At 44.1% G+C, this 25,890-nt stretch overlaps 1 protein-coding gene across 1 annotated transcript in view; it reads right to left on the bottom strand.

The window, feature by feature from the left end:
• Positions 1–25,890, bottom strand: part of HK1 (hexokinase 1) — a 37,071-nt gene that overhangs the window by 8,475 nt on the left and 2,706 nt on the right. The window contains exons 2-12 of the mRNA XM_057403290.1: positions 21,093–21,255; positions 15,808–15,956; positions 10,886–11,005; positions 8,127–8,222; positions 6,795–6,894; positions 6,524–6,707; positions 6,153–6,308; positions 3,929–4,162; positions 2,115–2,419; positions 1,388–1,536; positions 1,168–1,287 (exon numbers count right to left, since the gene is read on the bottom strand). Coding sequence (XP_057259273.1) covers positions 1,168–1,287; positions 1,388–1,536; positions 2,115–2,419; positions 3,929–4,162; positions 6,153–6,308; positions 6,524–6,707; positions 6,795–6,894; positions 8,127–8,222; positions 10,886–11,005; positions 15,808–15,956; positions 21,093–21,255 — 1,776 coding nt within the window. The remainder of the gene's footprint in view (positions 1–1,167; positions 1,288–1,387; positions 1,537–2,114; positions 2,420–3,928; positions 4,163–6,152; positions 6,309–6,523; positions 6,708–6,794; positions 6,895–8,126; positions 8,223–10,885; positions 11,006–15,807; positions 15,957–21,092; positions 21,256–25,890) is intronic.

The raw sequence follows: 25,890 nt of genomic DNA, 5'->3' as shown, positions 1-25,890 counted from the left end.
GTCCTCTAAGGGATGATAACTGAGCATTTCTATCTGATAACTCCCCTGTATTTGCCTGCCTCACCAAACCATAAAAGCACAAAATCACAACGCCTCACACAGGTGACCAGGGGAAATCACACAATTCTGACCCCACATCCCAGGCAATGGCCATGAATATTTGTGGCCAGCTGGTATGTGGACTCATAGGGATCCTCAGGTCATAGGAGGTTCTCCAGGATTCACCAACATGGGTGCTATGTTTTGTTGAACAACTTGTCTTCTCTCTCCATCGCACTCCAAAGTCTCCCTGGCTTGACCCAGCCTCCTGTCATCAGCAGGGTGGCAGTATTTTAGAGCTGGAAATTTGAATGCTGCTCTGAACATCACTGCCTATTTCCCCCTTCCTTATATATGAATAGTCAACTTATTTTCACTAAGACTAGAATGTTACTCTGCACACTTGACTTTTCAAACGCTTTAGTATTAGGTTATACAGAAAAGCCTCTATGAAAAGGAGTATCTTACTATATGTGAAATTTGCATCTAAAATTACTAATCATGCTAGATCTCCAAATTTCCAGAGCAATCGAAAAAACTATAAAAAAGTGTGTCACAAGGTATGTCTTTTCCTAAAAAAAAAACACAGGAAACTATTTACAGCTGCACAGGTGGAGTTGGTGAAAGTAATTGCAGTGAAGAAGTTAAACATGAAAGTGAAAAGAATGTCCCACTTGACAGGGACATGCTGTAGGCTACACTGTCACCCTTAGAGTGACATAGCCAAGCAAGCCCTGGTCCATCTGGTCCATACAGTGAGACGAGATCAGCTGGGAACAGGCACTGGCAGCAGGGATGGACTTTTGCTTACTGCTTGCAAAACCAGGGAAGTATCACAGTCCAGTGAGTTTATATGATTGGAAAAAAACATGATACCTTAAAAAATGGATATCACCACCATGAAAAATTTAAATGCTCTTATCCATCACAGCATTGGGCTGAGAAGCATTTGCTTTGTTACCTTGAAAGGAACTATTTATAGGAGCAGCTGTACTGGTCAGGGTCAGATCATGAACCCTCCCCTCGTACAACCTTCCTGTAAGTGTCACACAGATAATATGAAGGCAGATAAATCAGGCCTAGCATAAGCACAAAAGCAGATTCAAAAGATACTAAGAAGGAACTTACAGCATCCAGACTGGTCTGCTTGCAAGGGAAGGAAAACGTGAAGCCCAGAGGAAGTCGTGCACCTTTTATCCCCATATAATCCAGGAAGTCAGAAATGCAGGTAACAATGTGATCAAACAGCTTTAAAGAGAAAAGTCATACATTTGAAGTTGTACATGTTACATGCTCTTAACAAATTTGAAAAGCAGCAGTGCTGCTAAGGAGACAAACAAACACTCACCTCTTCTCCTGTTCCCTGCATCACCTCTATAGGAATGGCATAAATTTTGTTGTGCATCTCAACTGTTCTTCTTTTACCACTGCGGATTTTCACCAGCAAAACTCTAAAGTTTGTCCCTCCAAGGTCAAGTGCCAGAAAGTCTCCATTCTCTGTAAAAGAACATGTGTGTATATTTAAAGAACCATAAACAAAACCTAAAAAAGTGCTTTCCCTAGAAGGCACTTTGATAGAAAATCTCTTAGAAACTCAGTTGGGAAGATCTTCATCAAAGGAGTATTTAGATGCTGCTCTGATTAATCCAGCCGTTTGTGTGTGTGTGGTTTTTGGTTTCATTTTGTATTAAAACAACAGGGAAAGGGACCAAAACAACTGTTCCCCGAGGAAAAGCAGAAATTTGGCCAGCCACCCTGAAATACAAAGATCTGCCCAGGTGGTGCAAACAGAGTTTGGGTTATGAGTTCAGCTATGGTTTTCTCTCCCCCAGGGCATGGCTATCTTGGACACTGGGGAAGGACATGGGGCCAGGCTGCCAGCAACCAGCATATGGGCAGCGCAGGCTGCCCTGTCCATGACTGAGATTTCCTCCCTTGCCTAGCTCAAAAGGCTCCTCTTTCATTGTACCATATCTGTTCACCCTCCACCAAACCCAAACCCCTTCACTGAGAGCCCAGTTTGGTCGCCTCACGGATGAGCCAGTGCCCTCACTCCAGCAAGTGCATGCCTTTACCTGTCCCATCTGGCGTGCTGCGGACAAATGTGGGCAGCATTTTCACTTTGGCAGTCTCATGAGTCTTCTTCTTCAACCCTGCTTCCATCTCCGCCCTCATCCTCTTCTTCACCTGCAGCAGCTGCTCATGGGTGAGCTTGAACTCAGCCAGTGTCTCGTCGATGAGACGGTGCTGTTCTGACAGCCGGTATGCCACCGCTGTCACCATCGCTGCTCCCTTCCCGCTGCCACTCTCCGAGAGCAGGAACCGCACCTCCGAGTCCGGCACCAAACGCCGGGTGGTTTTGTGCAAGCGCCGGGCGTACCTGTGGGGAGGGGAGGCTGCAAGTCTCTGTCTGTGTTGCCTCCCCAGCGGTCCCCAGAATTTCTGCTGCCAACACAGACCAACTGCAAAGGGAGCAAGGAGCCTCACAATGCCCAAACTAGCTACAGAGACTCTCCAGTAGGAAAACTGCCAGGTTTTCCCCATGGCCTCTTTCCTTATGAGTTTCGAAGAAAAGCCAGCAAAAAGCAAGGGAGAGCATCAGAGTCTCATTCCCTGAACCTGACCCTAGATGGGAGAAACCCCCTGGCCCAGTGTTGCTCCAATCCCCTCTCCTGGGATTATCAAGCTGTCTAAACCTACTGGTTTAGATGGTGTGGGGAAACAGTTCAGGAATAAAAATTGCCATGTATGTCACCTTAACACACCCCTGACCTACTATCTGGAAAAGCTAGCCAAAACAGCATTATTGGAAATATTTTTGTTTGCCAAAATTTTATGTTTTTCTTTAAGGATTTTTTTTTTTCCCCCCAACAAAAAGATGAGAAACTAAAAGTAAATGTTAAACGTATTTCTCCTTTCAAAAGTTTCCTCATAAATGAGACTCAGCCCACCTAGCCAGCTCCAATACCAAGGTATGTCCTGTATGATGTGCACCTGCTTACCCACAGCTAAATCCTCCAGCGAAGACTGGAAACTGACTTGTTCTCACCAGTTCTTATTTACTAAATAGAAACCATTTACTATGTATGCATAAACTACACTTGCACACTGCATATGTCTTCCATTTCTTTATTCTGAACTTGGAAACCCTTATGTAGGTGCAGCAGCTCCCAAACATCTGCAGCATTAGGGCTTGGGCACTGGGGTTATGACCCTAATGCACTTAAACCCTGTTATGAGCACCAGGTACACCCACAGCAGAAGAGCTCAAATTCCTTTCCGATTTCTACATAAATCTAAACAGCTGTTTGATTAAAAATGTAACTTTCAAGATGGGGAAAACCAAGTCAAAACCAGTTTTTTTAAAATGCCATGGAAATGTAAGCACCATGTTTTTTTTCCCTTGGAAACCCCAAGTATCTTCAGGGAAGACTGAAAACAAAACAGGGTTCGGCACAGTCATTTTCTAAACAACTGAGTTTAAATTGAAAACAGAGATCAAGGTGCATTAATGCAGGTCTCCTTAAAGCACAGAGTAATACTTTGTACAAAGAAAAGTCTCCTACTAAGAGGTCTTTTGAGATCCCTTACGATATGTACTCGAACCACCACAGTTTTCATTAATCTTACAGTATCCAGTTACTCAGTTTTGGTTCTTTTTTTTTATGGTTTTGTTGTTTTTTTTAAGATGTCACCCTACTTCTTCATTAAAGACATCTCCCCTTTCCACTAAGCTCCCATCTCAGACCAAACCCCCACACCCATGGGTTCCTCATCTCACACCCAAACCACATGCCTGGGTGACATCTTGGGGTTACTTGCCCAACCCTTTGCAAGCCAGAGACTGTGGCAGGTGAAGAGTGTTAATGGCAGGAGCAGAGGGACTCACTGTGGATGCATCTTGTAGAGGGAGCCGTCAACCCCCACAGTGGTCCGGAGACGGCCAACCCCTTTGTTATCTCGCAGCTGGTTGAGGATGGCACCCAGTGTAGAGGCTACCAGGTTGGCTGAGCGGAAGGACACGATGGTGCAGACGTGCTGGACGGCAATGCAGTCCTCATGGGATGGCTCCACCCCCAGGCGGGTTAAAATTTCTTTGGCTTTGTTCAAACCTTCTTTGCTTCTACAGAGAGGAATAAAGGATACTTCTTAGTGGGAGAGCTATAAAATGCAGGACTGAAGCACATCTGACCATGAGTGTCCCTGCTTGGGGTTTGAGAAAGGGGTCATACAGAAAACTTCTTGGAGATCTGGACTCCTTGAGGCTTGAAATAAAATGCTCTAAATATTCATTCATTCACAGACAGAAACGGCTTTCCATTAAAGCCTGGTGCAAACATGCCACCTACAAACCATGTAATTCCAGGCACTATAGCAGCCACCTATGGGCAGGATTACTCCCATATGTACCCAAGAGCCTGCCCTCCTTCATATTCATTTCCCATGAGGCAGACATATATTATGCCACTGGCAACCTGTCCAATTCTAATCATGTGCAGGTCTCTTTCCAACACAGAGTACGTTTCTGTTGTGCCACATGATCAGAACAAATCTTCTACCAAGCAAGCTTCTTGTACTCCAAAAGTGAATGCACAAAGCATGGGTCCAGGACCAGCCGTATCCTGCAGAGATGGGGCATCCCCTACAAGCACAGCATGTGTGGTACCTCAGGCTACAGTTGGTCTGACAGCGCCAGACCCAAAGCAGGGCAGCAACCACATGACAGCTCCTTCAGTGCACTCCCAAGAAAACTAGCAGCTTCTAAGTGCTTTTACAGACCTGGAGGAATTACATCCATCTTGATCACACTGATGCTTTAAACTTCAGCTTCTCTCTGCAGCCAGAAGCACCAGCCCCACAAAAGCATACACCTAAATCCCACGCTCACTTGCTTGTATGTCTAATAAACTAAAAGCATGAAAAACAAAACCCTAAGTCATTTCATCCTAATGGGTCTCTTCTCAGGCTTTTATGACCTCCCTGAATTTCTGTCTCTTGAACTGTGTTTTCCCTCATCAGCACCCAGCCTGAGAGCAAAGTTTCTGGCAAAACTTCTCCATGTCCAGCTCAGTCATTTCCCAGACAAAAACCACAAGGAATATATCTTGTCATTACTAACTGCACTCCATATATCTTTCTAAGGACTGTTGCACCTTGCCAGCATCAGCAAGAAATTTAAAGCTTCACAGGGATGGGTCCCCTACTTAGAACCAAAGTGCTCTTCAGGAAGTGAGGTGCGATTTTAGAGCTAATTTTGCCCTTAACTGAATTTCTCAATACCTGCATTTTTCTCATTGCTGTTCAACTTTATATTGGTCCATTACACAGACCTCTGTGCTTAAGATGAATGAACACACACAATTAACAGAAATCTGTGTGAGAAAGACCATCTGCAGGGACAGGGGTGAAACAGGGCAGGGGGCAGACACTGTAGAAGTTACTGGCTATTCCCTTCGCACTGCATTCATAATCAATAGCACCTTTATATGTGTGCACCAAAATCAGCAGCATTTCAAAAAGAAAAGCCAGCGCAATGACTACAGTACAAACCATCCCAGTGATGCGGATTTTAAAAATGCAGGGGGGAGACACAGTAAGTACTCACCAAAAGGGTGATGACACCATAAGAAACCAACTGGTGCATAGCTCAGAGGTCACCATGTAGCACTCGGCACTGCCTATGAGACTGAATGCTCTGCCTTGTCACACTTGTTTTCTTTCTGCCCAGCGATTGCGTGGATACAGCAAGGAGCAGCACAAGTATTCGCTCAGAGGCACTAAGCCAATTCACCCCTGTGTTTAGCTGCAGGGTACAAACTTCTGAGTTTTTGTGAGCGGGTGAGAGGTAGCACAGAGCATACCCTGTAGCTGCACAGATTGACTGGCTTTCACAGTTCCTCCCAACACAGAAAAAGGGAGAAAAGGGATTGTATCTTAGGGAGGAGGGCACAGACTGTCTGCTGGGGGTCCCCAAATGCCAGCTCTGCACCTGTCCTGAAGGATGGCAGCCACCCCAGTGCAGCACATCTCCTCACAAAGTAAAAAGAGATACCGCAGAATTAACATTCAGAGTCACTATGAAACCCAGGGAGTGAAAAGGGTTAGGTACTTACTTTTCTATAGCAGAAACGTGCTTTGTCTCAAACTTCCCTTTGGTGAGAAGCTCAGGGGTGATTCTCCCCTCAAAGAGCAGCCCCTCCTTGGCCATCTTCACCAGGATGAGCCTTACCAGCTCCCCCATGTAGAGCCCACTTACCATCTTCTCAAACCTGTGGGAGAGGATAGCAGCAGTCACCCACCAATCCCCAGGCAACACTGGGAGGCAGAGCCCAGCTGTGCCACCACACTGCCCAGCCCAGCCTGCTGTTTGCTTCACCACAAAAGTTGAACTTTCTTGAACTGCTGAATTCATAACACAAGTGGAAGAGGGACCATGGAGTGGAGAACAAAAGAAACTAAGTTCACAAATTACTGTCTCACTCACAGCTGCTTCCCAGGATTAAGCGATCCACGGTCAATCTCTCGATCAAACTCAGTCCTGATGTCTTCTAGCGAGCCATCATCTCCAAAGGCCCCCCATTCTGTGTTAATGCACATTCTGCCTTCATCTCCCTCCACTAGGTCAATGTGCCTCATTTCCTCCATGTAACAGGCATTGGTCCCAGTGCCTTTAGGGAAAGGACATCAGAAAGTGATAAACAGGCCACACAAAGAGAGAAAAGCCACATGCATGCTGCAGAAGCAAAGTGCATTACCAATGATTAAGCCAACTTCGCAACGCTGGTCATCAAAACCACAAGTCATCATAGTCCCAACAGTGTCATTCACAACAGCCATGATATCTGCATCGTAGTCCTGAGAGAGGAACAAAATGTTACTTGGACCAAATGGCTTCTCTGAAAAACAGTGCTTGGTTTATCACTGGTTTGCTTGTATCAGCTAATTTCACAAGGAACACAAGACAGTCTGTCTGAATACCTCAGCTCATCTTTTTAAATATCATCTGCTCCGTCTGCCAGTTTCCTGTCCCACATACCCAAGAAGACAATGACAGCAGACAAATGCACCAAGCACACAATAAAAGAGCACCAGCTAATTTTAGAGAGCAAAGACCCTTAGGCAGAAAAGAAATCAGCTATACATGAAGGAGGGAGAAACTCTGCAATTAAACATCATGGAGTAATATGATGCAGTTGCTTGAGGAGTCAATCTAGAAAATATTCTCAAGTTACGTATTTCTCATAGAATTCACTTAAAACATTTAGGAGTTTTATTTCAAGTGAAGATTTTGACACAAAATTACAAGCAAATAATGCAATTAAATAAGTTACCCAAATGACATTCACTCATTCCTTTCCAGCTCTTCAGTGCATTATTCTTCCTGATACCAAGTCTGATGATAGTAACTGACTATAGTAATGTTGCCCAGTGACAGTAAAACTCAGGTTTGCTTAAGAGTCCACAACTGCCCAAATAGAGCAAATACTGCCCAGTGCCTGATGAATTTGGATGCTGAATAATCAGCTTATCACCTGGCTGCAAGCATTATGCAAACCCAAATTAATTCCATCTCACACGCAGTGCCTTTTTGTTTAAATCAGCAGCTGGGTCACCTTCACCCTCTATAAAATCAGCAGCCAGAAACTGCAGGGAGCAATGCAGCTCACTGAGCCTGAAATTCCCCTTCCCTTCCACTCTGCTCCTCTGCTGCTCCCAACCAAGCTGCTGCACAACACAACTGAACGCAGACCATGAGATGCAGTTTCTCAGGAATGGGACGTGCCGGTATCACTGAAAAGCTGTGGCACTGACACGCAGACTTTCTCCGTTTTTGGAGAGCGATAAAATTGTGGAAGGTTGTCAGCAACAAACCGCAACATAGCGCCTCAGTTTTGTGCTATAAAATCACAGCTTCCACACAGCAACTCTGACATCATTCTCCCAACAAATGGCAAAACCACGTATCTTCACACAAGAAAGCAGAGCTACTCCATCACTCAGATCACACGCTCAAGTCACTGATGTGAAGGACACAGAAACTTCAGCTTGCTGTGATACAGAGCTAAAAAGCATAAAGTACAATTTACCCCACGTTTCTTGATGGCTCTGTTAAGCAGCCTCACAACATCTGCTCCCTCCACTCCACTTGCTTTGAAGCGCTTTGTCCAGGTTATCAGAATACCCTGATAAAACAAGAGAGCAATACTCAACAGGATGCCACCATAAGACACAAATTGATATTTTTTCCTTAAAACCAAGATTTTATACTTCAAATACACCTTCAGGTCTCTTTTCTTATATGACCTAGCAACTCAACTTGCGACACTTGGTGGTCTTTGATTCTCTTTACAGTAAACTCAAAGCTAGGAAACTGTTTTCCTCTCCCTTGCTAGAAAATGGTTTGTTTGCATTTTGTATTTTCAGCCCACTCTTATCCTTGTTGTTCCTTGACAGTTTTTCTTGGAAAACCATGTAATCCTTTCAGTCCATGGAAATCGACTGCTTTCAAAAAAGCTGACTGCATGGAACTAACTGAAAGGATGTGATGTTTGTATGTCCAGGACTCGGCTGCAGCAAAGATCAGACTGCTGCAAATTTGCTGCCTGAAGTCCCAGCTGTCCAGGCTTGTTTCACTGTGAGCTCATGTTTACAGGTTAGGGCAAATGGAAATACTGGAAAGGTAGCAATGCAATGCATGGCCCTGACTTACAGCATGGATCAAAAAGGGAATCCTGGCATTGAATTCCTTGTCTGCAAACTATCATACAGAGTCTGCATGTGCCTCAAGGTAATGACTGCACCTGAATTTTTTCTTTTTAGATAATGCCTGGCTGATTCAGAGCATTTCGTATATGAGTAAATAATAATAAAAGGAAATAAAAAAGCATTGACAGTAGTTAACTCTACAACTCAAATCAGCTCAGCTATTCACACCCATCAAAAAAAAATCACATCTATCACAACAGGAGTCCAAGAAGCTAAGAACCAGAAAAGCTGAAGCTTATAGGCACAAGAAGCCACTGCCCAGGTGCACATTTGCCCACATCTCAGCTTAAAAATCAATCACGCGTCTTGTGCACATTCTCCTTCCCAATAGGGGACAGAAGGGTCAGGGCAGCTCTTTCCAGGCCAGGAGGTATTTGTCCTACCACTAAACCACAAACTCAGTTCGTGCAAGTTTTGCCACTGTGCTGCCCTCATTAGCATTATTTAGAAACCCAGCCCCATGATGCTGCACAGGCAAACCATGGGCAAAGCCCAGTCTGCGGGCACAGCTTTACAGCTTTAATGACCAAAAGGGCCCCTTGTTCCATGTAAGTTTTATCATTCAGGAAACTGGTCAAACCACAGTGACAAAGAGCAGCTCCTTTTAGCATGACCAGCTGCTCTGCTGGAAGGATCTTTTGCCTCACCAGCAAGACTTTGGCAGCAGGAAGGAGCCCTTGGAGTGAAGCAGGGTTGAACAAAACACAACCACGCAGTGCCATCTTGTCACCCTTGGAGAAAACAGGGACCACCCTGCCTCCTCCTGCTCAACAAGCACAAGAAAACAGCAGCCAGGCAAGCACAGCCTCACAGAAGCAGCAATTCAGGAAAAGATTTGGCCTACAGGGTTCAGGAAAATGCCTTTTCAAATGTAAAAAAAAAAAAAAAAAAAAAAAATCACAAAAACTCTCAAAAGAGTTTCCTTGTTTGTTTGCCTTTTTTTTCTTTCTTTTTTTTTTTTAATTGAGACTCTTACTATCTTCCTCCACTCTGCTATGGCTCATCTCCAAGTCTCTACAGGTATCCATCCCCAAGCCACCCCACATGCTACCTACCTGTCCCTGCTGCAGACAAGCATGATTTCATCCCAGGTGGCTTGAGCAAACCAGCCCGCAAACAGGCAACTTTCATCACGCAGCTAAACAAATTTTCTCAAGGGCAACTCAACTTCACAACCACATCTCCAGCATGACTCTGCTGCGGTCAGTAGCCTGAGCCCTACCATCCACCATGGACAGACTGGAGAGCTGCACCAAAGTCAACTCATCTTTCCTGAACTGATGCACAAAAAGGCAGTGCTCTGTTCTCAACTATGTTCAGACCCTGACTTAGTAAGCACCCTTGGTTTCAGCTCAGCATAGCTCAAGAAATGAGAAATGTAATAAAACTCGTGCCTCACCTAGCTCTCCTCAGCACCAACATCTGGGGAGCTGTTGCACCAGGCTAACCTAGAGACCTGCAAGCTAGAAAAGCAGGTCGTGTTTTAACAGAATAACCTCTTCACTTTTTGTGTGGATTTAACTTTTCTCCATTAATTTGCTACATCGTTGACATAGCAATGCTGTACCAGGAGGCTGCTGAGTCATTTGTGGTACAATGAGCAAAGAAGGAAAATACCATAGCATCCTTGTAATGGGAATCCCATCAGTCACCGAATACAACACTAGTTATTTCCAGTCTTTTTTAAAGCACATTGCTTCCAGGTGGCCTGCCCAGTGCACTTGTGAAGTTCGGCAAACTCTCAGCAAACACTGCTGTGCTGGGTCCTTCCCAGTCACACCCGATGGAGGGGTGAAAAGGTTGCACAGGAGGCAGGAAAAAACTGTTGTTGTGTTTTACATGGTAAACCGTTAATACTGAGGAGCTCACACAGAGGCGATACAAAAAATCAGATGCCTCTCCATCAGCTGTTAACCAGATCTTTTAGACAGAAACATAAACACAAACATGAAGTCTGACAGTGAAATATAACACTCATTTATTCTGAAAATGAGACCTGTCTGGGATACTGCTTTCATAGCAGTGTTTTAATAATACAGTAGCTCTTCTGCATATTAATAAAATTGTGAAATCTTCTTACCTCATCTAGCTTGGATTGTCGACAGGGGAAAGAAAACGTAAACCCAACTGGTAATTTCTTGTCTTTGATTTGTTGTTTCTCCATGAAGTCACCCAAGCATTCAGCAACATGATCAAAAAGCTGTAAGAAAAGTACAAAACCACCACGATTAGACATACAGTTTCAGGGAAAATATATTTTGAACTGCATATAAAAACTGTACTGGGTGACGGGAAAGGGGAAAATAGCTGCTCCAAATTGTCAAAGATATATAAATGACGTATCTACGAAAATACTCTCAGGCAGTGTATATTAACACCTTAATGATTAATAAATTATGAAATACATTGTCCTTTTATGCACCTAATTCTGCATGGCATCTTTTATACCTGCATAAAAATGCTTTTCCTGAAACAAGGGGCATGTGGCTCTTGAGCCTGCCATAAACCTTCCATCTAACATTCTATGAGAACAGAACAGTTCTTTTAACCTTTCAATAAGAGGAAGGAACACCTGAAAAGAACATTTGGGATCCAGTCCCACAGGAGGTTGAGCACTTTTACAGAAACGCAGAGAAGACTACATCTGCTTCATTCAAGCAATGCTGAGATCGGAGAACCCAGCACTATGCAGGAGCCACACAAAAGGACATCACCTCTCAAAGCTATTCCTAAAGCACACAACAAAGAAACGAAAAGGAAGCCCAGGGGATTTGTGTTAGTATTCTACATGTTCTGAGAAACAACCCAAAATGGGAACCATTTTCTGCATTTTTTTAAATGCTAATTACACAGGCAGCCTGCAGCAAGCTCACAGGTGCCAATTCCCACCCAGACGTACCCTGTGACAACAGCACTATGTGTCCCTGCCAACCAGGCCAGGAGCCAGGCATGACAGGGAGTATGTGGACACGAAGGCAAGGGACGTCTCTCACACCGAGGTCTTTGGAAAGACGCTCAGGTAAATCGCAACACTCAAAGCTGCAATCAAGCCTTAGCAACCAAAGCAACAAAAATACACATTTGTATCTACCAGTACAAAAATGCCAGACATGCCTTGAACTGACACATACAACAAATGAATGTCAAACTACTAACAAGTCACTGCTTGCCCCAAAAGATAACTGTGCTGCTCATTTTAACTCCCTGAAAAAGAACCCCCAAAACAACAAACAAAACCAACACAACCTTCTCTGCAGCACTGGTGGGATGAGGCTAGGGAAAATGCCCAGAGGACTGGGGATAACTGGGAGGGAGTATAATAAGATATCTATGGATTATAATTAGCCTGCGCAGCTTTATTAGGAACAATTTACAGTCTCAGAGATATGGGAAAGCATTAGACATGCTGCAAAAATTACAAAAAATGAAGAGGAATATTTTGCCATTCAAAGCAGGTCAAGAAGTGATATGTGTAATGTTACAAGTAAAGCCATTCCTAAAATGAGGTCAGATTTGTTTATGCATAAACGGAGTAGTTTCCCCTTGTCCTGGGCAAATCATGGACATTTTTCTGAGCACACACAGCAAAACAGCATGGGAAAATAATGTGAGACTATTTTTAGCTGTCCAAATGAGGGAGAGAGGTAAAGGAGCTATGAAAAGAACTATAGTTGAGTAATAAAATACAACAACTTCTCCAGGAGGAACACAAAAATAACAGGAGTATATGTTTTTATTATGCTTTCCATCTGAAAGTATCTTGCTAAATACTCAATCCTACTAAACTTTCAGCTCCTCTCAAGACTACAAACAACAATCAGGGGCCAACCTCAAACCCCTCAGGAATTCAGGGAACAAGAAACTGAAATATTGACAGTGGATGTTAACAAAAATCACTCTTATGCAATGAGCCATGACTGCATATAGAAGAGCTGGGATGTGCTTTTGAAGTCCAACTGCAGAAGATCCCTGGGTATTCCCACAGCAGTCTGGGACGTCCATGCACCTTCTGGTGTTCGCAGTCCCAGTGCGACCTGCAGAAGCTCGCCTCCGTGAGTTAGCGTGCATGCTTGCTGCAAGCAATGCACTGTCAGTCACCAGGGCTCTGGGCTGGCAGTGGGGCGTGTGAGCATAACCCATGCCACAACCTGTACAGGCAGTTAACTATTAGCCACATTCTACAGTAGCAGTGCGTAGTCAATAATGCATGGTCTGGCTGGGCTACTGTTTTCAGTAAAAGCACAGAGGGAAGACACTGCTCAAAAGGAGAAAATGTACAAAAAAAAAAAGAAAAAAAAGAGAGGGGCATTTATTAATTTTGCTACCACTGATGGTCGTAAGATTTTTCATTAGGAGATTCAAGGAAGCATTGCATGTGCCTGTGCCATATTAACATCCAAATCTCACAGATGTCAAACAACTCCAACAGGACACTAGAGGCAAAAAGTTCCTGTGTATTTCATTAAAGTAGGGCAGGCAGATTGATGAAAAATCCAAATTCCCATCCACCCACAGGTGTGTGGAAGGAACAGTGTGAGGCCAATATTTTATCAATGTCAGAGACAGAGCAAACACCAGAGCCAAGAGGAAAGGACCAGTCATATTTTACACCTTTGTAGACCTGAAGCGATACAACCATGAGATGGCTGAGCAATATGATATCAAGCTTCATTAACTTCCTCTGGTCACAAAGCTACCTGCTCAGGCTGGGCTCCAAGAAGTCTCCACAAGGATGCATTTGGCTGACAGCCATAAGACTTTGGCAAGCAACTGAAGATCTGAGCTCAAGCCCCTGAAAGGGGAAGATTTAAGGAGCAACAAAAACACATCTTTGGATCAGGGAACAGCCACAAATCCATAACCTACCTCCAGTGGTGGCAGAACACAAAAAACAACAGCAAAATCAAGCCTCAGGCATGCTCCCATTTGCTGAGTTGACACAGAACACAGGCTTCTTACAAATTTTTGACCTGCTATTGCACTGCTGAAGTCAATGAGAGTTTTGTCCTTGGTTTTGACAGGGAACTGTCTCCAACTGGCAAGGGTGTCAGCCCATTCCTGACAGATGGGCAGAAATAGAAGTTTGAATGCAGTGGAGTAGAAAATATCAAAATGAACCATGCTAGTGAGGCATGAAGCCATAAATCACAACCCCTTCAGTAAGCTGATTATGTCTTAGGCTTTAAGACTACTCAGTTACTCACTGAAGTTAATGACACAGCTTGCAGAAAACATATTAGTAACCTACCCAGTGTGGGCAGTTCAGTCCAAGTGTTCCACTTAATCTGGCTCAGGGATTTCACAGAACCTCAACTGTACGCATCAGTCATAAGCATCAAATCATCACCTGCCTGTGTACCTCCTGGGCATCCACCACGCTTCCCTGTAAACTCTCACAGCAAGCGTTTTAGTCATGGTTGGATATCGTCATGAGATAACTTCGAACCGGATGGAATTCTGATGATACCTCCAGTTCTCCTTTTCCTGCTACTTAAATACTGGGAGTCACTGTCCCCCCAGGGTCAGTGGATGCCTTGCTCACCTCTCTTTCAGTTTAAGAAGTATAACAAAGCCTATCAGTCTGAGCTACACATTGGTGATTCCACCACACACACACACACCTGCCCCTGACAGCCAAATGGCCTTAGGATATTTAAAAATTACAACATAAACATGACAAAGCCACAGAAAGAATGAAGACCTGATGTCTCCTTTCCTGGCTTCTCCTTACCATCTTTATCATGTCTTCACCAAGTCTCACCTTAAGTCAACCTGCCTTTCCTCCCTGGACAGCCCCCAGGTATGTGGGTAGCCCTGGTGCTTGCCTCTCTGGCTCCCAAAATCCCTTGATGGATGAGCAACCCCTGCTCCAAACCTGCCTCCTGACTTCTCTGCCTCCACCAGCAACAGGCAGCTCAGCTCCCGTCCAACACCGTTTTGTGGAAAAGCCACTGTGCAACCTTTTGTCCAGAAAGCAAAGTAGTAATGTTACAAGACAGGAATTTATTGCTGTGTTTCAGATATGACAACAATCCTTGTATCGGTGCTACTTACAAGCTGTGACTGCCATCTTATACTCATTGCTGCATAGGAATGCAGCAGCAGTTGTTACACATATTAAAGTTACTAAGGTTTCTACAGAAAACATATTAAGGATAGAAATGCTCTTTTGCACAATTTTTCTTTTTTTTTCCTCTTTCATTTAGCCTTTAGAAACAAGCTATAAATTTCCTGCAGAACTCATACTCCATAATAGCACCCCGTTCTAGTAAAAAAGTGTAAAAAACTTTACCGTTTTCAATGCTGAAAACAACCTGTTTTGTTTTACAAAACACAGAGACAAATCTGTCAGTAAAATATTCATTGTAATCCATTTTCTGATCATAAAGAGAAAATAAATTCTTCTAAAGAACCTTCTAAAATTCCAAGTAAGCGGACCCAAACATTTTCTACCTTCGAACATGGGAGACTAAAAAAAACCCCTACCATTTATTCAGCAAAAAATGAAGTTGTGCCAAAACATTCTATCAGCTTCCTGTAATTTTTTCTAATATACCTGTACTTTTCATGAATGCCAAGTTGCTCAGACTGCCAAGACAGATATGTGACTGTCATTGGTATTTCTATCCCTCACCTAACACTACAGTTGCAGAGTTGGTCATGCTTGTTGCTTACAAAGACTAAGCTGCTTTCCTGCCCTCCTTTCCTACCTGTGGAAATTGATTTTTATAGTAAAGTCAGAGGTTTTATTTCTAGGCCATTTTTTCCCTAACTCAGCCAAAAATCTCCCATATGATGACAGCAGATTTGCACTACCCATACATGCTCTATTACACTAACTACTGCTTATTTATTTTCAGTATTGACAAAGAGCTGTAGTCAAGTCTGCGCATGCTGTAGGTGCAACTGTTAAGATGCTATGGTCATTCTGGTAGTGTTTTTCTAAAATGGCAGTGTGAAAGCAGCTATTCTTTAGAGACATCCTAAGGAAGAGGTGCTTACCCGTGTTCCACTGCCGTGCATGATATCTTCAGGTGTATTATAAATTTCACTTTCCATTTGTACTGTCTGCTTTTTTTCATGCGACACCTTCACCCGCAGAATTCGGAAATAAGAACCACCAAGATCCAGTGCAATGAAATCTCCTTTCTCTACATGGAAAACAAGACACAAGTGATTAAAAACTGCAGGCAACACAAATCTGGGAAACATCAAGCTTGGTTAAATATAACGCACAGGCAAATGTCCAGTGCCCACAAAGAGGAAGTTCTAGCTGCAGGGTGTCCACATGATGCATCAATCTGATTCCCTACAATTTAACATGAAGTTGGTACAGACAACTGTAATGAGGGTTTCATAGAATCATAGACTAGTCTGGGTTGTAAGGGACCTTAAAGTTCATTTAGTTTCAACCTCTCCACCATGGGCAGGGACACCTTTCACTAGACCAGGTTGCTCAAAGCCCCATCCAGCCTGGCCTTGAACACAGTCTGGGATGGGGCATCCACAACTTCTCCAGACAACCTGTGCCAGTGTTTCACCACCCTCTTAGTAAAGAATTTCTTCCTAATCTAAATCTACTCTCTTCCCGTTTAAAACTACCCACCCTTGCCCTGTCACTACATGCCCCTGTAAAAAGACCTTCTCCAGAATGGACTAACAGTGGACTGTCTGTATCCAGATCTCATGATGAAGCTTACCAGGGCAAAGAAACCCTAAAAGATGTTGAAAATAGAGACAGTAAAATGAAGGGATGCCAGACCACTAATGAGCAGTCTTTTGCTGTAAACAAACGTGTGTCATTTTGGCAAATAACAGTGAATGGTGGCTGGATTGTGCACTGCTGTAAAATCAACAAATTACACACGGATGTAGTTAAAGTAGGAACCACTTAATTCACACCAGGAAGCTGAGATTCACTGCAAACTGCAGTCAAGACATCAGAAGTCAGAGAAACAGTTTGAAAAAGTATAGGGTGTCCCTGTACTGCTGCAGGAGTTGCGATCCCTTGCACAGAGCTGCTAAATACCTCCCCAGAAACCAGGGAAAGTTAGGATACCTTCATCTGTGGTGGAGAGGGATTTGGATTTCAAAGGTCTGAAGCCAAATCCACTACCCTACCACCTCCACAAACCTCAGCCAACACAGACGCATGGCCAGGCTACCTGAGGAATGACACCTTCAGCATGCATTGGAGAGCAAGGCAAACATATTTGACTGAACTGCTTGTGCTATCTCACCTTATCTAAGTGGGAGCAAACACAGCAATCATTAAAGTCTGTGAAAAGATAATATTTGGGGAAGCAGTGTGCACAACTCGTCACACAGGAGAGTGTGTCCAGGTTAATCAACAAGGCTCTTTGCAAGCATTTATGTCTGTACATGGCAACCCCAGGCTCCCCGAGGCTGCTCAAAGGGCAGTGAAGCAGAGGAACATGGTACTTTCTCATCTTGGTTTCCTCATCAATTTGTACTTTTCTGCAGTGTCAGAAGTGCCCCATGTCATGACAGGATCAGCTGCCCCCCCCATCCTGCACCCTGATGCATATTGCCAGTCCCATCCTGTGGAGCAATTTGGCCTCTTTTCATTCTGCCTTCTGAATTTGAACTAGGACTTTGGGAAGGTCATTCTCAACATCACTGTTTTTCCACTTCTGCTTACACTCAATGTGGAAAGACTACTAGCAGTTGGGAAGATAGTACCTTGTGTTGTGTTACCTCAAACTGCGACTCTGGTCTCAGAGCCTCCTGACCTGACGCTGTCACTAAAATATCATGTATGCAATTTACCCACAAGGAGTTCCAGACCCAGATTTCCCTCTGAGATTACTCTGCCAAATCTCAGATCAACACTTCTAAAGTTTTATTTAGTGAGCTGCTCCTTCCTCTTCATGACACCATGTACCTCCAGGAGCCCCATCAAGCTCAGCAACGTTGATGAGCTGGATGAGACACCCCTCAGGGCAGGAGCTCTATAAGAAACAGCTTAAGAGAGTCAAAGACACAGCAAAAGCCCATATGCTTTTCCAGGGCTGCAGTGTAGTATAGAAACAGAACGCTGTCATGCGAGAAACCACAATGACAATAAGCTACATACAGAAAAACATAGCAAAATGACAGTGGAAGCCCACAACTCCTAATAATCCTCCTGATTTTACTGCATTGCAATGCAACTTTTCCTTCTTGCTGCTTAAGACATGGGCAGACTCAGCTTGCAGAAATACAGATCTTGCAGCACTTCTCTACCTGTTTTTGAACAGCTTGGCTTTAAACATCACTTTGCCCCAGTAAAAATGTCATTTAAAACATTAATATATCCAAACTGTAGGCCCAGTTCCATTTATTGGGTTCAGCATAATAAATTCAGTAACTCATAACCCCTTTCACTGCAACAAGACTAGAAGTCAAACATTTACAAGTGTCTCATTAAGCCAAATATCCAAATAAGCTTTATCATATGAGTATCATTTGCTGAATGCAAGCCATTACCTCCAATAAATAATGGAAAAATCAACACTGGACCAGATGGCCCTTACACCTTAGTACATACCTCAAGCAAATACTGCACTTCATATAGAAGTATCTTCCCTGGCAGTAAATTAACAAATTAGCATGTTTGATTTCCAGCACCATCAAGCTTATCACAAGGTAAAATTTATTAAGCATTATTAACCTTTTCAGTTAAAAAGAAAAAAGAACTCTGAACTAGGCAAAGTAGTAGCCTTCTTTCAGTGTACTTCAGGAATTAAAACCCATGTAGCAGCATTTAATCTATGCTTTTTAACACCAAGGTGCAATCAAACCTGCTGTAAATCTATTTAGGAACATCCTTCAAAAGCATTTTGAATTAGTTTGAAATACTATCCTGAGCCCTCTGGACAAAAAAACCTTGTGGCTTTTGTAAATTAAGCAACTCTGAATGAAGCAAAAAGCCCTGCTAACACCAACATCTCCAGAGTCCCCAAAATTATCACTCAAAAGCTCCTTGTTAATAAAGTACACAAGCACTGATCTGAAAATAAACAACAATATTTTTCTGAATAGTCAGCTCTCATAATAATAATCAGACTCAGAGGAAAGAGCTTACAAGGCAGTAATTAGAGACAGGCCAGAGAAGAGGGCAGGCTTTCAGCCTCTGTCTTTTACAGAGGAACAGCTGAAGGCAGAAACTGCCATCAGCCGGGAGCCAACCCCACACTTAGGGCACAGCAATATGGACATATCCGTGAGGGCCTCCCAGAGACTTTAGAAGGAAGAGGAAACAGGATTCTGCATCTGCCCTGGCTTCATCTATGTGATGGCTGAGCCAGATATGGCAGGCACGTGGAGGTGAGTCACAGAAAGAAATACCATGACACCTACCCACAGCAAATATTGCTCACACCTAGGATCAGAACATGCCCTTTCTGGGAAATAATTCAATGGTTTTGCCTGCATTTCTAACAGCTATCCAAATAGACACTCACAACCTGCGTATACAGATTACTATCATGTTATACAGAAATTGTCTGGGGCAAAGCACTGCCTTGGTCTAATCCATGCTGCGACATTCACTGCCCATAGTCCTGGAGGGGCCATCAGGAGACACATGGGCACAGGATCAAGAACTGAGCACCCTGTACACAATACACGAGGTTGCTTTTTTAAGGAGGTGCGTAATACATGATCTGAAATTAATGCCTTGACATACAGACATGCTTACACTCAACAAGGGCTACCCACTGCTCTGGCTCATGTTCAGTCCCAGCAGCACTAAGCAATCTCTCACACCTCTCCCCTTTTCCCTTTGTGCCATACTGCATCTTGAAGTCTCTCCAGTTTGTGCCATGGAGCAATTTGCAAACGTATTTGGCTCACTGCAAGCAGCCCAGATTTACTAACCTGCAGTGCCTTGGCAGAAGAGGGTACTGGAGACAGGTCTATACTCAGCTCAACTCAGAACACATATGAAGAAAAATATAGGGATTTTGGAGTTGGTAAAAACACTGGGATTCTACAAAAAAAAACTTAAGTCACCTCACACCTGCAAACCCTTAGAGCAAGCCCTGCCTGTGACCCAGCTGTGTGTGGCAGCTTCTGGCTTTCTCAACAGGCTCCAAATTTCAACACATTTCAACATAACAACCAGCAGTGCTAAATTAAGGGAAACACAGGATTCAAGTTTGGTTTTGGTTTTGTTTTTTTTTTTATAAGAGGGTATAAACATTTCAACTAAAAAGCTTAAGGTGGCAGAAAGCAACAGTGAAGCAGAACTATCAATGATTTCCCCTGCCGGAGAGCACCAAATAATACAAAGCACCAGGCTTCATGTTCTTTCACCCAACAAATTCTTGATTTTAACTCAGAAAAAGCCTCAAAACAGGTAATCGTATTATGCAATTGTGCAATTTCTGCACACAGGGGCTTAATTTGTGCTAGGTACCAAACTAGTTACCAATGCATGCTACACGAGAAAGAAATCTAGTGTTACCACTAAATAATAAACGCTATTATATACTGTTAATAAATATATTTATATACCCTATATATAGTTGTTGGGGGGGTTGTTTGGTTTGTTTGTTTGGGTTTTGTTATAAGCACTAAAATATGTAATGGGGACAATCATGGTCTCAAATACCAACACAGCATGTTTTTGATTTCAGATAGCTCTTTGTGCCACTTTTATCAGGTACAGTGAGCATGAAAAAATAAGTCCTACACCTCAATGGAAAAGCTCAGTACACCAGAGCAGCAGCTTCTGAGCCACACACTGCACCTCCTTGAGTTCTGCAAGTCTTCCCCTTAGACCGTCTGCAAAAGGTAGCTATAAAAAGCAAAACAAATGCCAGGAAACTCAAATTCAGCATACAACAGTATTTTTTCCACTGGGAAAAAAATAAGAAGAGATGTTGAGTCAAAAAACAAATGACTAAAAGCCACTGCATTTGTCAAGACTCTAGGTCACATGAGTATGAACTGCATAAATCAAACATCTTCCTATGTGAAGTATTGATAGATGGCAGACAAATCTCAACATAAATAATACTCAATATAAATAAATATTAGTAGACTGATTAATAGGAAGGGCTCTTCCATTGGCATCAAAATGGGTTTGACACTGGATTCACAAAATCCTCCAGCATCTGTGGGAACTGACCTGCACACAGAAGGGAGGCTGCCTTTGAGGAGGTGCCAAGGCTTGGCAGAAAGCAAACTGCTCTTGTTCTTGGCAGTATTGGGGTATTTCTAACAGGTTTCCCATGAAGCACACCATCTTTAATACACAAAACAAATACTCAGCTCCTTACCTGAACCATCAGGAATGGACCTCACAAATGTAGGAAGCATCTTCACTGCAGCCGTTGGGTTAAAGTCTCTGGAGAGGCCATTCTTCATCTCTCTCCTGAAGCGAGCCATAACATCTATCAGCGTTTCATCAGAGAGTCGCATGGCATAAAGGTATTTGTCAATCTGGGGAAAACAAACAAACAAACAAAACCACCACAGAGTGAAAGACTGCCCTGAAGTGCCCATGGGGGGCTATATCTCTTTAATTGCAAGAATAGCATATAGGACCAGCTTGGCCATGGAGCTCTGGCCAGGCTGCCAACACAGCCACACACTTCATGCCTTATCTTTTTGACTCAAAATCAGGAAAATGTGCAAGTGCTAGGACACATGTGAGCTGAAGTCCACCCCATCCTACTGTTTTCCCAAGGCAAGACGCAGTCCACGTCACGCTGCATCCTCCTTTCCACACAAACCCATTCACCCACAGCCTCACACCACAGTCTCCAGCCTTCACACCACTTCTCAGCTCTCCTGACTGCCCACGAGCTAAACAGCTGAAGCTAAAAATCCCTCTTTTGGCACCTTGTCCCAGCTGGAGTGATGTGGGTGTCACTGTAGTTCACAGAGGTGTCTTGTATTTAAAGCTTTTCATTGTGAAGGACTTGTCACAGCAGCTTCAGGGCTACATCCTAGGCTGCAAAATTGTTTCTGTGTACCAGACCACTTTCCCTATCCCTGACAGGGATATCCACTGATATCCAAAGCTATCACAGCCAGAGAGTCAGAAGAGGCAGAACTTGGCTGTGAGCAGGTAGCGGCTTCCTCCTCAAGACAAAACATCAAATTAAAAGTTGTTGACTTCTCCCTTGTGGCTTCCCAAAACAGGAACTTTCTTCACCTCACTGGAAAAAGGAGGCCGCTTCAGTTTTCCAATAATACTGCCTTCTGTAACATTACACCCATCTTCAGCATCAGGAAGATTGAGAGATGCTTTGATGCTTCAAAAATACAACTTGGCCTTGGGGGATTCTTGCTAAATGCACATGTCCCACCCCTTTCACCTCAGCTGACAGTCTATTCTTGCCTTGTTTCATTATCTGCCTTGGAAATTTGGTTCTGCAAACACCTCAGATCCAAGCCACACCTTTGGGATCACTTTCATTTGCAGCTTAGCAGGACCAAGAAAATAAAACCCTCCCATGCTTTCTATCCTCAGCAAAACTGGAAAAGCCACCTCATTTTAAACCCCAGGCCACCTCTGTGCCAAGGCTGCCTGTGTCTCCTTTGCTGCTCTGGAAGCATTTAGAGCAACTCATCCAATCTCTCCACTGGCATTGTGTCTTGCAGGGCCGATGCCACAATAAAACATGCCATGTGAAACGTATACATGCAATACTCCATATACTGAGGACTTTGAGAGAGAAAACAATGAATCATGTCATTTTCAAAGGAAATGCAGACAATCAAAATGTAATTAAACCCTAAACTGACCATAAAACCAGGGCAAATTTAATTGCTCCTGCATAAAGTACTTCTGTCACATGTACTCAAGGTCTGCACCAAAGATAGTGTACCTCCATGAGCCAGACGCCCTCCTACAGTGACCAAGCATTTACACAGACAAGGGAGAAAGATATGGATGCTGCTGCTGGGCACAGCTACCCAGCCTGATGCTGAACCACAGCAAGCCTGAGCCATGGGGCCAGAGCCAGAGGCTGCACAAGCTCTGATGTGTTCAGTGCCACTGCTTGCAGAGGCAGGGTAAAACAGCCATCAGATAGATGCTACAGGGAAGTTACAGTGCAACAATATGAAATGATACCATACATATGCTCCACAAACTGGTGAAGTAACAGTGCAGGCATACAGCTGAATGGCAGAAGAGCTGAGCCCAGGTTCTCTGCAACAGAGGCCAAATTTAAGACCCTGGAACAGCATCCCATCTGGGTCCCATGCCACCCCAAGGGCTGACAGCCCCCTCACAGAGACAACCACAGCCAGCCACTGGCATCATTTTGCTCCAAGAACAAAAACCTAATGGGACACACTCTTTCTTGCAGCCCCAAATGCTGTCTCAGCATTTGCAGAGGCTGGTCTCAGGCTGAGAAGGAAGGTCTCTCCTCCCTGGCAAACCCTACCATAGCTGGATTGCTTTTATTAGCAGAGTGTATTAAACCATGATGTCAGAGCATTAAGTTATTCCCTTTCTAAGGGGGGAGGGGGGGGGGGGGGAGAAGAGGGAAACCCTCTTATTAAGGCTGAGCTTTCAGCAGCCCACGCTGCTGCTCACAAGCCTGATTCCCCAAATCTCCCAGTGAAAGCTCAGTAACACATCATTCACACAGACTTCACTGTGTAACTAAAATACCCCTCTACACAGCCCCACTGCTGCATCCTCCTCTCAAAAACAGGGCTGAGGGATTTCCCCCCACAAAAAGCCCTGTAGTGAATGCAGGTTTTGGCATTTGCACAGTGAAGATCAGATAAGCCCATTCTTCACAGCTCTGCCCCTCCACTGCTGAGGGAAAAGAGGAGGGAGGGCTCTCTTGTCTTCTAGTTTGAGTGAAAAACCAATGAGCACTGTCTGCGCCCTTACATAATTGGGGTGGACCCCCCTGCAGCAGGAAGCATCACCTCGCATTGCATCACGGTGCATCACATTGCGTTGCATCGCATCAAGGCCATCTTTACCGCTGAGACTCACGGGGTGGGGAGGAGGGGGAGATGGGAACTAAACCTCGGTTTGAAACAAAATCTCTCCCGTGTGTTGCAGTTTCCAAAACAAAAAACAAACAAACAAAAAAAAAAAGGAAAAAAGAAAAAAAAAAGCATTATTTTTTTTCCCGGGCAGGAAAAGCGTCATTCTGGCAGTGAAGCTGCTAGGGAGAAAGCACTGCTCTCCTGTGCTGGCAGCACAGGCAGACCTCCAAGGGAAAACCCTCAGCAAACAGCCACAAATAACTGGGAGGGGGGTAACTGGAGGCTGGATTATGGGACGGAGGTTTAATAACTCCCTGCTTTGCCTGCAATAAAAGCCGATCAGAAAGCAAATCTCAGATTTATCCGAAGGGAAGCTGTGGGAGGGGCCAGCAGGGACAGAGATGGGAGCTGCCGGCAGCACCCAGCCAGACATGCAGCATCCCATGGCTGCAGCCCCGTGGGAGATGGGGGCCAGCCCTTCCCTGGGAATGGCAGAGAGCAGGAGTAATTTCAGTCAGGCAGTTGTGTGGGCAAGGAGCAGAAAACATTTCTCTATTTAGCTGCCATTTCAGAACCACCCCCCAGGAACGGCATCTTCCCAGAGTGCCACTACAGGAGCCCTCCAAAAATTCTACCCCTTTATTTTTTCTTCTTAAAAAAAACAGCCAGCCAGAATCTGTGGGCAAATTTTTTTGTAAATAGGATTTCATAATCCGAACCATATGTGTGTCACTTCTCTTGGTCTCATAGGGAAGATACTTTTTGCACTAGGGGAAAGTAAGTTTCTGAAAATCCAGCCATCGCAGCAGTCTCCACAAAAAGTTGTGAATAATTATAAGCACATAATGAAACAGGCAGCACTGAGGACCATTCCTTAAATGCATGCTTCATCCCCTGGACACTGACAACAGTCAAGAGTATCCAAGAAGAGAGCACTCCCACAGCAGTTTCAGACATCATTAGCACCTAGTTTACTGACACAGCCTTTGCATGAAAAGGCTCTACCATGTAAACATTTTTCTGCAGAGTTAATCACACTCCATACTCCTTTCAGCATCAGGAAGATTCATCAGGAGCCAAGGCATGTTAAAACAAGCAGTTTAGACATCCTGAAGCAGGGTTACTTGTAATTTATCAGGTTGGTTCCTAAAAAGCCTTTATACTGGCAGGTTACCACTATGGAGCTTTTTCTGATGCCAGCTGCTACATTTTACACCCCATTCCATTATGTTCTTTTCACGGTTAAATGATATTTAAATATCATTCTTGAATTGCAAGACTTTTTTCTTCTCTCATCAGGTAATAAAACAAAAAGGTATTGTTCCCCTGACAAACAGAATTGAGGCAACACCTAGAGGATCCCTTTGCTGGGGCCAGCTACTGCAGGTATAAACCTGTTGGAAAAAGGTACTCTAAAACAGTTTTACAAAGGCTCTCCTGCACACAGACCAGTGGCACAGATACCAGAGATGCTTCATGGATGAGAGTCAGCCTTTTAGAGAAAGAGGGCCTCACTTTGGGTTGAGCAAAATCCACTGTCACAGCAAGGCTCCTGCTGATGCCGCTGAAGGATCAGAAACGTTCAGGGAAAAGATGTTTTCAAAAACATCTGGATAATTTATCCTGCTTGAGGTAAAACTACACCCGTATTTATACAGTACAGAACATTATGTGTTGGCTTGCTTCTGCACACTAGGGTTATGTGCAAGTGCTCATACACATGATTTCATTGGAAAATGCCCCCTTGCAGGGGCTGCAGGGTCACAGGGCTGGCAGCATGCAATGAACAACCAGCACCTTCGGCACTAAACATCCATCCTGCCTATTCCTCCTGCTGGCCACAACTCACCTTGAAAAATTATAGCACATAGAATGGTTTGGGTTGGAAGGGACCTCAAAGACCATCTAGCTCCAACCCCTGCACCATGGGCAGGGACACTTTCCCCTAGACCAGGCTGCTCAAAGCCCCACCCCTGAACACTTCCGTAAGTTTTCTGAGCAACCTGTTCCAGTGCCTCACTACCCTTCAAAGAACTCCTCCCTAATATCTCCTCTAATCTACCCTCTTTCAGTTTAAAGCCATCCCCCCTTGTCCTCTCACTATATGCCCTTGTT

Source organism: Pezoporus wallicus, unplaced genomic scaffold, assembly GCF_028554395.1.
Source record: "Pezoporus wallicus isolate ANWC-B61680 ecotype Strahan unplaced genomic scaffold, APGP_CSIRO_Pwel_v1 contig_4264, whole genome shotgun sequence".
Lineage (NCBI taxonomy): Eukaryota > Metazoa > Chordata > Aves > Psittaciformes > Psittacidae > Pezoporus > Pezoporus wallicus.
This window is presented reverse-complemented; position numbering and strand designations above follow the sequence as displayed.